Consider the following 15837-nt stretch of genomic DNA (forward strand, 5'->3'; position numbering starts at 1 on the left):
GTCGAACCATCAAAGGGTTCAACTAGGTGGCTAAGGGAACTCTGCTTGGGGAGGTTCCACCCTTACTTCGTGGGAGTTTGGACCAGGCAAGGCCAGGAGACGGTCCAGCCCCCTTCTCCCAAAACATGGAAGAGCCTCCTCCCTAATGAGTTAATGGGTCCAGATATAGACAGAAGCCCCTGGGGGCTTCCTTCTCTGTTTAATGATGCTAGCATTCCGGTCTGTTAGGGTCTCACAAAGGACGCTTTGTGGACTCCTCCAGTTTCCTCCTGATGTGTGGGACGTGCCCTGAAGTACAGGTCTCCTTCTCTCTATAGGTCCCCAGATGGGCAGATGGGAAATGTTAGATCTCACAGCCACGCACATTTCACCATCACCACTAGGCTGTAGTCTTGACGAGTGGGAAAGGTTTGACCCTGACAATCTCAGACAGGAGCAACTTCTCTATTACTGCAGTATGGTTTGGCTCCAGTATGAACTGGGAGGTGGCCAGAGATGGGTATGGAATGGTACTTTAAATTATGAGACTATTCTCCATTTATGGTGCTTCCGCTTAAAACATAAAAGACGGAATTCAATGCCTTATGTTCAGGCTTTTGTGACTCTCAAAGGGGATGCTCAGGAGATTCGATGTTTAGAGGTGGCCCCTGAGGAGGAAAAACATTCTGGATGACCCTATCCTGAGACCCTTGTCTCTCAGGGAGATGTGGGTCTCTCTGATCTGTTTGATGATACCGGGAGGTCTCCTCGACCTCCTCATGGCCCCCAGGGTAATAAATTAGGTCCACCCCCTCCAAGTGACTTAGGAAATCCATGAGCCTAGTGCCCCAGGGGAACCGTGTTCCTCAGCCCCTCATCATGCTCCTCAGACAGCTCTAAGCCCCACAGGTAGAACCGGAACTGGTGCTTCTCACTACCCTAATCCACAACCTATTCTGTCCATAACAGAAGTCCCAGGGCCAGGAGGGAGTACTCAAGCGCATGTCCCTTTCTCAGTTGCTGATGTCCAACACCACAAGGAACAATCAGGACAACTGTCAGAAAATCCTGGTAAGTTTACAGATTGGTTTCAGACTTTGGCCCTTGCTTTTGATCTAGCGTGGCGAGATGTCCAATACATCTTAGCCACTTGTTGTACTAGATGAAAAACAAAGAATTCCATAAGAGGCTAGAAACTGCAGATGAGCAGTATGCCTTGAAAAGGAAAGGAAACCGCCCTAGAGAGGCTATTCCTCCTTCAACAGAGCCAAAATGGGACTATAATATTCAGCACGGACTAGAAATGATGTTGAGCATGGTAGCTGCTCTTATCCCTGGAAAGAAAGGGTGCATTAAAGAGACTGTCGATTATGATGGAGTGGATGGGGTCTTGCAGGGTGAAGAGGAAACTCCAGCTTTGTTTCATAACTGATCAGCAGAAGCCTTCTGCAAAAATACAAATATAGATCCACCTTCTGGAGAGGGAGAAGCACCAATGGGAAATCATCTCACTTGTCAGCCCGATACTGGATGTAAGCTACAGAAACTTCAGATGGCACAGACATCTACGGCCCAAAGGCTGGGCACAGCCTCTTCCGTGTTCAACAATCGGGACCCAGAGGAGAGGCAAAGGAGAGAGGCTACGATTACAGCTGTCAAAACTGGCAATGCTTTAAACTCACCCAGCTCATCCAAGGAAATAACCCAGGGACAAGTGAGGAAAGAGTTCCCGTTTCAAGACAAGAAGACTGAACACTGGGCACGAGACGGCACCAAGTTTCGGCCTGGGCCTTGCTCTGCATATGACGCAGCTAATGTACCTGATTTGTGGCACTGTAGGTTCGACTGTCCCCGCTCCCAGAGAAGAGGTGAGCCCAGCCAGAACCCCCATTTCCTGCTCTGACGACTGACGAGGACTCAGGAAACCTCCAATGCCCATCCATGGACATCACCATCTAGTTCGAGGAGCCCTGGGTAAACTTAGCTGTCACGAGTGAGCCAATTCAACTGCTATTGACACAGGGCAGCTCATTCTGTTCTGACTTCCTTCTCTGGAAAACTCTCCTCTAGGTCTATAGCTAGAGTTGGGGTTGAGGGGAGATGCTTTACTATTGCTACGACGTGTCACTGTGAAGGCCAAATATTTAACCATGAGTTTCTAATTGCCCTGCAGCCCCCTTGCTAGAAGAGATTTACTAGCTAAACTGGGGGGCAATTCTCAAATTCTGACTAAGGCCAAAGCGGATTTTACTTGCTGAGACTACACCAGGGCTCCCTGACCAAATCAGCCAACAAGTGGATCCAGCTGCGTGGCACCATGGAATGCCTGCTGGGGCAAATTCTGCTATGCCAGGAGGTACAAGACGAAAAGACCCCAGCCAGCTTCCTACCTGAAAACACTAATCGAGGCAGAGGCAGCAGAAAGGCCTCCAGCCTCTCATGGGCACATTCCTCAAATATGGCCTCTGAAGTTCTATCAGTGCCCTTGAGATAGTCCCATTCTTCCTGCAGAAAAGCCCCGGGGAGGATACGGGATGGTACAAGACCTCTGCCTCATTAAGAAGGCTGCATTCCAACCCATCTTCTCGGGGCAGATCCATATACTATTTTCTCCCATATTCCAGGGGACACGAATTGGTTCTCAGTCCTAGAATAGATTTAGATGCATTTTTCTCCAACTCCCTACATCCAGGCTCCTGATTTGGTTACCCTTGAGTGGAAAAATTCCATCACAAGAAAAAAGCAGCAATATACTTGGACAGCTCTCCCATGAGGGTTTAGACAGTCCTCACCTTTTTGCTTAGGTACTAAAAAGGACTTGAGGAATTTAAAGTTTAAACAGGGAGCCATCCTACAGTATGTAGATGATATTTGAATTTGTAGCTCCACTCAGAAATTATCTTACTATATATAAAACACTCTCAACTTTCTAGCTAAAAAGGGATATAAAGTCTCCAAAGAAAAAGCTCAGCTATCCCTCCAAAAAGTTCAGTACCTGGGATAAATGTCTGAAGAACAAGATTACCCAAAAGGAGAGCTACTCCCATAAGCCTCTGCACCAGTTAAAATTTCTCTTCAAAAAGCAGGACTCCAGGCCGGGCGTGGTGGGGCACCGCATGCCTGTAATCCCAGCACTCAGGAGGCTGAGGCAGGAGAATCGCTGTGAGTTCGCGACCAGCCCGGGCTACACAGTGAGTTCCGGGTCGGTCTCAACTAGATAGTGAGACCCTGTCTCAAAAAACCAAAAACGAACAATGCCCCCCCACAAAAAAAAGAGCAGGATTCCAGTGGCATTACGGGAAGCAAGCAAAGCTGACCCGCTCCTCATTTTTGAGCTAATAGTGAGGCCCAATGGTCATTAACTGTCTTCTCATTTTTCTCCATAGGTTTTCTTTTCTTCAACCCAGCCAGTGAGTCACAGCAGCCCAAGGTCGTTGGAGAGCAGACTCCCTGGCAGGTAGGGGGCGGTAGAGCCCCTACCACTTTGAAGAAGTTATAGAAGTCAGGGATCTCTACTCCCTCAGCACCCCCTAAAGAATTACAGGGGTTTGTGTCTCTCAGGGTAAATGAGGTAGGAGATTAGGGTATGGCAAACTGGCTGGGGAAGCAGGCGTGACCTGTTAATGACGAGAGCCGGACACATGCAGAACACATGCACAGAATAATTCCCAAAGCTCTGCGGTAGACTTCTCCAGAAGAGGAGCAGGTTTACAATAGGGAAGCTAGACCTGACATCAGCCTGAGGTGTGAGATCCCAGCACCGCCTCACAGAACCCAAATGTAGAAGTTCTCACAGGCTTCCTTGAGATTTGGACAGCATAAAAGAAAGGCAGCCATGAAACACTGGTGCCAGCCATCCTAACTTGCCATGATAGCTTTTTTTTTTTTTTTGGTTTTTTGAGGCAGGGTCTCCCTTTGTAGTTCAGGATGGCACTGAACTCACTATGTAGGTCCAGGCTGGCCCTAAAATCATAGGATCCGCCTACCTCAGCCTCCTGAGTGCTGGAACAGTTCAGGCGTGCGCCACCATACCTGGCAGCATGTACTTTTCATGCTCTTCCCTTCTTTTTCTCTTTACTCTGCCCAAGCTTACTCTGTAGAACCAGTTTCTCCCTTCACTTCCGCTTTCTTCAATAAACTTTGCCAATGCTTTCTTGCTCGTTTTGTTCAGTTCTCTGTTTGGGCGAGAAGAACCTGGAATCCAACTCCAGGAGAGGTGAGCAGCCGGAATCCAGTATCATTTAGTCAGCAAGCCACTTTTAGAAGCACACTACCCAGGAATACCTTGATCTTGGATTTCCCAGCCTTCGGGACTGAGAAATAAGTTTCTACTGTTTACAAAGTATTTGTAATTGTACTAAGATTTTATTTTTACAGCAGCAGTTCGTATTATAAATTTATTTCCTGTATTTTTGGAGGAATTCTGAGAAGGCAAAAAGATAAGCCAATATACAAATGACTGTACTTGACGTCTTCCACCATAAACCTCCACCGTTATTTTTTGGAGTTTTGGGCTTGATTTTCGCACCACACTTGCTCTCATGAAGACTCACAGTCACATAAAAACAGCACAAAAAAGCATCATACAAATCACCCTTTCCTTCCCTCCCACATCCGTGCGCCTGCAGCAGGGCCTCTCCCCCAGGTCCCTGGCATCCAAAGTGCCTTGCCTCTCCCAAAGGGAGAGACCTCAGGACAGGACATTCCGGGCTGTGCAGCCACATTCCTCGGGTTCAGATGCTGGCTGTGCTTTCTGGTCATGAGACCCCCGGGCAAGGCAACCCTGTGTGCTGTTTCCGCTTTGGCTTTCGTAGTAAGCATCATCATGTCACTATGTCCTCATAGTGACCAACCGGGCGGTCTAGCACACGAGTATGTGAAAAGGGATGACGTGTTCACTTGGACCTTGCAGTTGATTTGGCTAGCTGCACTTTCATTTGGGGGTGGCTGTTCCAGCTACCTGCAGAATCCACAGACTCCCCAACTTCCTGGACTTGAAGCCCACTCAGTGCAGACTCAGCTGCCTGGGGCATCCACCCACCTGTCCCAGTGGCCATGCCGAGAAGGCAGTGGGGACAGGGGAGAAGGGTGGGGGCTTTTGGCATCAGTGGCAGGCCAGGGGAACTGTCTAGTGGACAGTGCTGCCTCTTCCTGAGCTTGGGCGGGTAGCTTAACTTTCCAAGGACAATGTCACAGGTGTCCTTTATGGGATGGAAACTATCTCCTCCTATTCCTAGTTTGCTGAGTTTTAAATCATGAACCAAGGTTAAATTGTATACAGTGCCTTTTCTGCACAAGGTCTATCTTCCTTTATTCTGTTAAGATGGTGGATTAATTTCTTTCTTAAGTCCTGGGGCTTGAACCCAGGAACTCACATGTGCTAGGCAAGTGCTTTACCACTGAGCACAGTACTTAAGAAAAAATTTTTTTTTTTTAAATTTTGAGACAGGGTCTTGCTAAATCGCCTTAGTTGGGCTCCACTTTCCTGCCTCAGCCTCCTTGTGTGCTGGTATTCCAGGCATGAGCTACACTTGGCTAGTAAGGTCTATTTTTTTTAAGGAGTTTGTTGCTTTCGTCTAATTCATGGGTTTCAAGTTTTCTGTAACATTTCTTTAATTCCTATCTGCTATCTATCTATTCTGGAGATTGACCCAGGAAGTACTGAGTTATATCTCCAGCCTGTTTTATTTTGAGACAAAGTCTCACTAAACCAGAATGGCCTTGAATTTGGGATCTTCCTGCCTCAGCTTCCCAAAGAGCAAGGAACACAAATGCAAACGGCCCTGTGGGGCTCTCATTACCCTTTCTAATTGTCTGTAAGACCCACAATAATGCCTCTACTTCACTCCTAATAAAGGCAATCTGTGTCTCATCTCTTTCTTCTTACAATTTTGCTAGGGGTCTAACTTTACCAAGGTCAAAGAACCAATTTTGGGCTTTGTTAACTACTGTTTATCTGTTCTCAATTATCATTGACTTTTGCTTTTATCTTTAGTATTTTCTTGCTCACTTTAGATTTAATGTAGATTTTAACTTTTCACCTATTTCCTTTCTTTCAAATACAGGCTTTTTTACAATTTAGTTTTATTAGTACATTTTAGATATACATAATGATCACATTTATCATAGGAAATCTGTACCTATACATGACATATCTTGATTATTTTTTCCCCATTCTCCTCCCCACCCTTTAACCCTCCTCCTCATTTACAAAAGCTTTGTTTCTGGTTTTTTCTTCCATTTTCTTTTCACTTCCAAAATATATAAATGTTCAAAGCCACATAATTTAGAAAGTAAGTACAATTCAGATTTAGCCATTTACTTAGTTCATGTCTCTGGGTTATTCAACCTTGAGCAAAGTTTCTAATTCTTAGGGAAAACGTTACAGGTACTCACTAAACCCTCTCCGTTAGGGGAGTATGTATAAGAATCTAAAGAATGATTGGAAGGATTTAAACTCCAGCATTCCTTGTTTTAACTCCCTGTTCCTAGTGGAACTCTTGTTTTTCCCTGCATTTCACACTGGGTATTTGGTGCTTGTTCTAAAGACACTTGAATGTTAAGTACCCTCAGTTCCTGCTTTGAATGCTAAGTCATAATTACAGTGACTCACTCATCTGTACTTAAGCTTTTGGGTGTAAATGAAGATTAAATGTGACTTCCCTTTATTTTAATGCTCTACATAAAACAACTGTGTCACTAGGTGAAATAGCCCATTGCTAAGTACTTACATTAACTTCATGAGTCAGTTTTTTTGGAGACGGGGTCCAGGTACGCAGCCCAGGCTGGCCTCAAACATCACCTTCTGCCTCAGCACCACCACACCCAGATTAATGAGTCTTTTCTGGTCACTGCTTGTATTTTCATGCTTATCTTTAGAGAACTAATTCTTGACTTTTTAATAATTCATTTTCATTTCCAAGTTCTGAAGACTGAAAAGTATTGAACATAGATTTTAAAAAATACTCTGGCTATTGTAAGAAATGACTCCTATTATAAAATGCTTTTAAGAGTCCTTTATAAAAGTAATAATTGTGCTCTAAACACATTTCAAGCTGGGGCATGGTAGCGCAAGCCTAAAATCCCAAACTTGAGTGGCTGAGGCAGGACGACTGCTTTGAGTTTGAAGCTAGACCAGGATACAAACTGAGCTCAAGACCAACCTAGATAATGTAGTGTGTGTCTCAAAGAAGCAAATAAAATTTTTTTTTCAAAATCAATCCATCAAATTATTCCTAAATATAGGTAAATTCAAGTGTACATTTGTATATGTTAGAGAAGAGAGCTGAACATTTTTCCTGATTCATCTCTTTTATCTCATATTTCTGGGTACTGAACAGAGGATTTCACGCATGCTAGGCAGGCAGTCCACATGGAGCTCCACGCCCAGCCCTCACCGTGAGACAAAGTCTTGCTGTGTCTCCCAAACTCATCTCACCCCTGAGGTCGAGGGATTCTTCTGCACCCGGGACTACAGGCGCCTTCCTGGGCACCTGGCTCTAATTCATCCAACACCAGTAACATGGGCTTTCTCAAGCCAGGTCTGCTGGTAGAAAATATCTAATACATTTAGTGTAAAATTAGTTTGGGGGAGAAGTTTTTAAATTTTTCATTATATTGTTGCAGTGCTCAGGAATTCGATCCAGGGTCATGCACATGGTAGGCGAGTGCTCTACCGCTGGACTACATCCCAGCCCCAAGCGTTTGATACTTCTGTGCCTAGTAGGAAAGGGTTTCCATTTCATCAGCCAAGGGATAATACGATTCAATGGAATGAAATGTACGTCCACACAGATGACTTCTGCACAGTGCTGGGCATGGCAGCACACGCCTAAAAACCCAGCGCTCTGGGAGGCCGAGGCAGGAGTGTAAGTTGGAGCCCAGCCTGGGAATTTAGCAACTTTTAGTGAGACCCAGTCTCAAAACTGAAAATGGGCTGGGGGTGTAGTTCAATGCAAAGGTCCAAAGTGCAATCCCCAGTATCGCCTAACAAAACAAAACAAGAACACCCCCCATACACACACCAAAAAAACAGTTAAAAAAGAAAAAACCCTAAAACTCATATATTTCAGTATCTTATTTTTTAAAAAATGGGGTATAAGACAAATGTATACAATTAAATGCTTTAGAACATATTGTTTCCTCACAGTGGCACATACTGATATATACAAATTAAGTTAAAGTAACAAAAATCCTCTGAAAATCAGCACAGACTTCATTTATTTATTGTATAAGTTTGGCAAACAGCACAAAAATCCAGCAACATTTTAAACATGTAAAAAAGTCAAATGTTAAACGGTACTGGGGATTATTTTAAAACATCATTAAAATAATGAGTACACACTTAAGATTCTGCAAAGCTAGCAAATGAAAGTACCTGGCTTCTGAACAGATACCACAACACTACACATTAAAAAAAAACAACATAATTTATCTTTACAAAAATTACAGCCAAGCAATAGGAAAGAAGGACATCAGATGGAGGAATGAGCACGCGTGTTCACCACACAGACCTTACACGTGGAAAAGCTACATCTTGTACCCTGAAATGCCGTGTGCGGAGAGCCACACAGAGGGAACCAGGCTCGTCACCGAGGTTACGAGTATCTTGCAATCAGTCATGCTCAACTGAAACTCTCTGTACAGCAGTCCTGAGACCCTAGCCATGTGCTCCACCCTGTATCTGAGAAGCTCTCTGTAGAGAAGGTCCTAGGTCTCTGCAGTGTGTCCACCCTATCTCTAAGAAGCTGAGACTACTTTGATGGCAGTATAAAATTTCTGACCAGCATCAAAATTCGGATAAAACACAAACTGAAGAAAGGCATTTTGTAGTGTATGTAGATGTGGCGGGGGCATCGATGAATGTGGAAGAAAATCTTATGATTCACAATAAAATTTCTGCTGAGCTTTGTAAACCAAATAGCTCAACCATAAGGCAAGAGAAAATAACCCCCTCTAACTCATCAGTGGGTCTCACCAAGTGAGTACAGGAATTCAGTCTTAGGGAAAAACCTCTGTGAACTGGCCTGAAACAGCTGGTATCAAAAGGAGCGTCTAGAAATGAACATGTTGATACTCAGGCACTGGTTCAGAAGCCCAATGAACAATCTACTGGTTTATATTATTAATTAAAGTTTAGAATCAGCACCAGTCCCCAAAACCTCACATTACAATAGTAATCTTCATTAAATACATCCTCTTTGTGCTATATAAATGCAACTATAATCAAGTTTTTAAAAAAGCTGAATTTATTCAATGTATTGTGTATTTTTGTGATACTGGTTAGCAACTTAAATTCACTGACTTGTGCTTCTGTTCCGGGGCACTTTGATTGAAGAGAAATTCATTTCACAGGCTCACATCTTGCTAAAGCACTCCTTAGCATTGGTCCAAACTTGAATTCCCTAAAGACAAAAGTAATTTTAAAGAACTCAATTCTGGGATGATTCTGAAGATCCAGATATTTGGCTTAGCAATATATAGTACTTAGTTTTGCTTTTTGGTATAATTATCAAGTCCGGTAAATATGACATTATGCCAGGAGATGCCAGGATATAAGCAAATGTCTAATGCTTCTGAAAAAAAGGGAAATGTCTTGAATGAATTTATCTTCAAAATGCAGAAAGAGGGCCGGGGATGTAGCTCATTGGTTGTGCCACCTGCCTTGCAAGGGCAAGGACCCAAATTCAATATCCGGTACCAAAAAAAAAAAGTGGAAAGAATTTCTACAACTTGTAAATTGAGTTTTCAAGATTCACATCATAAACCCATTTATTCGTATCATTTGTTTGCAAAGCAGACAAGTTTTTAGGGAGTTTTTTTTCAATGTAATATGTGAAACAAGCCAAAAAACTTTATTAGCTCAACATACAGAGATGCTGTTAGCTAGTAAGCCAGTGTGTGTGGTGCTGAGGCTCCTGCCCTGCGCCTCAACATCGCTAGGCAAGGCCCCCACCCCACCCTGAAGTCTGACAAAAACTAATTCTGCAGCAAAGCCCGAGCCCCTCTCCGTGAACCGGGCAGTCCATGTGGCAAGAAGCTGCAGACGTACTGACACGTGAACGAGAAGGCGCGACTGTGAAGATGTAACAGTCAAGTCGAAGCTAGCAGCACAAATGAAGCTACTTTTTCAACAGATGAAATACATATTACTTAACTGCTGTCTCCTGAGAAAGGAAGTTTGAATACTTAAGCATTAGTATATTAGTATTTACTGAGGCCCAAGACAACGGAAAATATATCAAGCATCTTTTCAGTTTCCTTCCTCCATGACAGAACACAAAAGACAAAGAAATAAAAAAGCAAAAGCCCTCTCGTGCGTCAGACTGGCTGGATGGAGCAGTGTGCAGCGCCAGGGTTCCTGCCGACAGAAGGGTAAGATGGATCCCAGCGCACGGCCCACAAGCCGGCGGAGGGACGGGCACAGAGCGCATCTGAGTGTGCCCTGCAGTCCTGTCCTGCAGGAGGACAGCGGAAGAGCTGAGCGGGGGCTCTGGGGGAGGGGGGAGCATGCTCCCTCACATGCTTCTGAATTGTGCTCTACCACTGAGCTGCATCATGAAGCTCCTATTTCACTTTTAAAATTGTGAGACAGGGTCTTGCTCAACTTGTGCTCCTCCTGCCTCAGCCTTGAATGATTTCAAATTTTTGCAATGAGTATATGCCTTATATTTATAATAATTAAAATTTTAAATTGACAACAATGAAGTCACTGGAAAACCAGTTAAGTATTTTTAAAAGCTTCAGCCTACTGGATTCAATAAATCAGACAATTCATTATCAAAAAGGTTGCCCAGAAAACACACTTACAAGTGTTATTTATTCATTTATTTCAATACTGAGGATGAACCTTCATACGCGCTACACCTTATTCCTTTTTATTTGTGAGACAGGGTTTTAGTAAATTCCAACACTGCTCTGACTGGCTCTAAATTTAGATCCTCCTGCCTCAGCCTGCCAGAGTGCTGGGATTATGTGTGCACCACCCTGCCTGGCTACTATTTACTTTTAAAATACTTTTGTTACTACTGAGGGTGGGCCACCATGCAAGAGAGAACACAGTGGCCTGCTTGCTTGCTTGCTTGTTTGTTTATCGTACTGGGGATTGAACTCAGGACCTTATGCTTGCAAGAACCACTGAGCTCAATCACCAGCCTATTCATTTGAGACAGGGTCTCACTTAAATTTAGTGGAGGCTGGACTTGAAATTGTGGGATCCCCCTGCCCCTGCCCCCAGTGCTGGGATTGCAGGCATGCAACCACGCCTGGTGAAATGATTTGTTATCTGTAAGTTTTTGTTTTGGTTTATTACTACTGTGAATTAGTAAACAGATTCTGTTCAAATAACTGTTAGGGACCTAACGCTGCTGCCATCACAGGCTGTATTCTCCTGGTTCTTCTTGCCTCTAAAAATGACCTCATGCTCTTATCTTTAGTTTCCCTCCCCACAAGGCCACAGAGGTCCAGAGGGGTTAAACCTGGTTCTGCAAGACTCAACCCATAAAAGACCACCTGGCCTATGATAGGTTAAAAGTAGCCCACCCCTCATAAATAACCAATAGCCCAGCCTAAAACCAATAAAAGGACCTTCCTTTCTATGTTCCTCTCTCTCCTTCTCTCTCCCGTCTCTCTCTCACCTCTCCTCTCTCTCTTCTTCTCTCTCCTCTCGCCCTGACCCGCCTTCCAGAATAAAGTCTCCTGTCAGACCTCTCGGTGTGTGGTCTAGTTGTTTAGCGTCGCTGTGTCTCTACAGTAACACCTGGATTATAATTAATATTTGAAACAGGTATTATAGTGAAGCTGATATATATATATATTTGAAGCTGATATATTTTAAGTTATACAAGTAACATATACAAACTATAGATACTCATTTATCCAAGAAAAACTAATGTTACTCTTGACTCCTGATATTTCATTTTAAGTTTCTAAAGTAAAGGCCACTGTCAATTTTCCAAAAAATCAAACGTGATGAAATTTTATAGTATCATGCTTTGGAAAGAAGGGGAACACACACTCCTATTAAACTCCTGTTTCCTCCAGTTCCTTTCTTAGGACATGGGAGCCAGGTACGGTGTGTTCAGATGTCCTGACAGTGGTAACCCATTCCAACTTTAAATTTCAGCACCCTCAACTGTCCCACCCCATTCAAAGTGAGGAGAAAAGACTTCACTGTCATTGAGTTTTTTTTTTTCCTGTACCAGGGATTGAACTCAAGTCCTTGTGCTTGCGAGGCAGGCAGTGGAACCACTGAGCTAAATCCCTAGCCCCTGGCTTTTCACTGTTGTACAAAGGTCCATTTGACTTTAGGGAGTGAATGAATAACAGATCATTAGGAATTTGCTAATGAGCACTTTACAGTACAAACAAAACAAAACAACGCTGAAAGCCTTTGTTATCTGGCCTTTCAGACCTCTGGGCTTAAAAAGGGTGCACCAGAAAGACGCCCAGCAGCAGGCACAGAGCAGGAGCCCACAGGTCCTGAAGCGCCAAAGAACTGCAAGGCACTAACTAGACTGCATGCAGCACTGCACATTTACCAGTCACAAAAAGACCGGAAGAGTCACAAGATGAGCCCCGCAGACACAGGTGCCACTCTGACCCAGGTGGAGAGGAGCCTGCTTACTTAACTGGTGAGCGGGACAAATGTCTCTGCCACAGCTGCTGTAGGTGAAACCAGAGAGAAGTTTGAGAAAAGTGATGTCTCTTAGCCAAAACAGAAAACTTGTGGCTAAATTAAAGCACAGGAATTGTATGTTTATATGAGTGTGACCCCCCCTACTAAGGTCTTCAGAAATATGGAAATTCCTTTTTGTTAAAATAAGAAAATTCTTACTACTATGATTCCCTGAGAGAATGAAGGTTAAATCATTTGACAAATTATGACTGACTGGACACAGACACAATATGGGGTCTTGGGGTGCGGCTAGATGGCAAAGACTGGCCTTGTACCTGTGAGGAGGCCCTAGGCTTAATCCCAGTACCAGGAAAAAAACCAAAAAAAAAAAAAAAAAAAAACAGCATTGCTACTGGTAGTGGTAGTTATGTGGACAGATCTTAGGTTATGAAAAAGAAGTTAAGGAATGCTTCTGAGTTTCTTCATAGACCAGCATTTCAGAAAGATTTCCCTTACTGTCAAAATGCTAATTTTAGGGCCGGGGATTTAGCTCAGTGGTTCCACCGCCTACCTTGCAAGCACAAGGTCCCAAGTTCAATCCCTAGTACCAAAAAATCACAAAAAAAATTTTACCAGAAAAGGCCTCAGCGTTCATCTTTTGCTATGGGAATCAGCTATGTGAGATTTATTTTGCCACCATTCATATTCTATCACTTTCCCAAATAACAGCTGACCCATTTTCCAAATAAAATATCCCTCGTTATTGGACATGGTATTCTAAGGCCCCACCAGAGAACACCAAGTACCGAAAGCGTGCAGTTGGCAGGTATCCTGGAGCACAATTATAAACGCGCCACACAACTTGGGACTTTAGGTGAGTGTAGACAGTGACTGACATTTTGATGACAGCACCTCTGTCAGTACTAAGCACAGAAATTAGGAAAGTTCTAGAAGGGAACCATGAAAATGCAGTATTTTCTGGCTCAGTAAGGGAATCGGAGTCCTGGCAGCAGGCCTACCTTTTTGCACATACTGATCTGCATGACAGCGTAGCTTATGAGGGCCTCCTTTAAGTCGTGGTTCTTTTGTTCTTTGAAGCGTTCGATATCAGCCCAAGCATTTTTCACAAATTCTCTGAAAGACAGGGTGTAATCATCATTCGTATTTAAATTATGTAGACAGCATATTCATTATAAATTCAATGAACCAGTTACTGAGTTTGTTTCTGTCTACAGAGAAAGAAGCTATTATTTATTTTCTTTTTTCTTTCCCTAAAAATTATGAGGGATAAAGCAGATATAGTTATATATCCTTCCACTTTAATAATCTATATTTGTCACAAATTATAAGTATTCCTTTTGATATGTCTGTGATGTGTAATTATATTCATTTTGGGGTACTGGGATAGTTAAAATTCTGATCATTTTCCACCCTGTTCCCCCTTCCTTTCCGTCTCCTTCTACCCTGATCCTCTTCCAAAAAGTCTACCTCATTTCCCACCTCCATCCTTTATTTTACTCTTTATACTTTGCATTTCTCAACACAGGCAAACCATGTGCCATTACCCAAGAGAGGTTCAGTGGCACTTCAGTTCACATCTGTGGAAAGAACTGAGTGCATGAACCAAGGTACCACCGTGTAGCTCAATCAAATGGAATTTCAATTTCTACTGTTCTGAGGAATCTTCACCCTGACAGTGTATTTTTCATTTAAAACAGATACAGCTGGCTCCTTGAACCAGCTCCCAAGTCCTACAGAAGCCACAGTGAAATGCCTCCTTGGCGACATCAGGAATGACCGCTCTTGACAAGACCAATTATGACTCACATCTTGCATGCACATGGCTCACATGACCACTGGGCTCTGGAGATGTTATCTGCCGCCAGTTCTTTGGAAGGCTGATGTGGGGACGACTGCTTGAGTCCAGGAGTTCAACACCCGCTCAGACTATATAACGAATATCCATTTCAAAAAAGGTTCTTGTGTGGGTTTCTTTTTAATTCTATTCATGAAAGTTGACTTTGCTTTATTTGGTGCCAGCAGTTCTAAAACAGCACAGCCACCTCAAACCCACTGATACATTGTCTCTGTCTACAGAGAGTATATTTTGTCTACATACTGACTGACAGACGAAGGCAACGGTAAAGATGAGCCAAGTGGGACAGCACATCTCCGAGAACTGAGTTTCTAGAAACAGTGACAGAACAATCAGCCTCCCAACACAAAACTAAGTATTATGGGGGACAGATCAGGTGCTCTGACAGTCGGAGGAAACTAGGGACAACTTCACGGTGGCAAAACCTGTGAACAGGGCACTGAAAGACGATCAGGCTTGTTGGGTTAAGGGGAGAGAGAATGTGCAAAGAACAGAAATCACAAAAAGTGCGTGACAACAGGCAACTTAAAAACCCCACCCCTTTTGCCTCTTTCCCTACACGACAGCTGTTCCTGTAACATGACTTTCACTAACTCAGATGTGTTAGGAAAGAAATGCCTGCATTTTAGAGGAAAAGGCTGTATCTGGGGATGCTTACAAGGGTGGGGATTTCTACTAAAAACACACTATCTGTCATATGCTGTACACATCCAGCTTTATCCAACAGCTCAGCATTTTTACCTGCCTTCCAGATTTTTAGACTTTAACTGTTGCTCCCCTTCACTGATTTGTTCTTCTAGCACCTTTATTCTGGCTTCTCTCTGCTCTGGGGTTTCTTGACCAAAGAGCTTGGTGGTCATTCCCTTCAGGGAGAAAGTCCTCACAGTCTACAACAAACAGAAAGGCATGAATGGATGACAAAGTGCTCTCGACACAACACAGACTGCTACTCAGCCCTGGAAAGGAAGCCACTCTGACACCTGCTGCAATGCGGGTGAAACCGGAGGACGCCAAGTCTCACACAGGCAGACATGGATCGCACAACTCCATGCCAGTGATGGGCCATGAGCAGTCAGAGTCAGAGGAAAGAAGCCAGATGCTGGCTCCCAGGGCTGGGGAGGGGAGGGTGGAGCTGCCGGGGGACAGCTAGTGCTCCAGTTTCCACAGGATGAAGGGTTCTGGAGGTGGCCACACAGCAGTGTGAATGCACAAATGGCAATGAACCTTCGTGGTATACACATTTCACACACGTACCCACCCCTGGGAGTGGAAGCACTGGTGATTTCCCTGACCTCGGACAGAAGCAATAGCTAGGGGAGTGAGAATATGATTTCTTTCCTTTTCTTTTTTTTTTTTTTTTCCTAAA

General features: G+C 43.8%; 1 protein-coding gene across 2 annotated transcripts in view; it reads right to left on the reverse strand.

The window, feature by feature from the left end:
- Nucleotides 1–9209: 9209 nt before the first annotated feature.
- The window catches only part of Snx4 (sorting nexin 4), a 63878-nt gene continuing 57250 nt past the window's right edge, over nucleotides 9210–15837 (reverse strand). For both annotated transcript variants that reach the window (XM_010618335.1, XM_033768034.1), the window contains exons 12-14: nucleotides 15213–15358; nucleotides 13615–13729; nucleotides 9210–9383 (exon numbers count right to left, since the gene is read on the reverse strand). In XM_010618335.1, coding sequence (XP_010616637.1) covers nucleotides 9336–9383; nucleotides 13615–13729; nucleotides 15213–15358 — 309 coding nt within the window. In that variant the 3' untranslated portion in view covers nucleotides 9210–9335. The remainder of the gene's footprint in view (nucleotides 9384–13614; nucleotides 13730–15212; nucleotides 15359–15837) is intronic.

Source organism: Fukomys damarensis, unplaced genomic scaffold, assembly GCF_012274545.1.
Source record: "Fukomys damarensis isolate Sample0158 unplaced genomic scaffold, DMR_v1.0_HiC HiC_scaffold_24, whole genome shotgun sequence".
NCBI classification, from domain to species: Eukaryota; Metazoa; Chordata; class Mammalia; order Rodentia; family Bathyergidae; genus Fukomys; species Fukomys damarensis.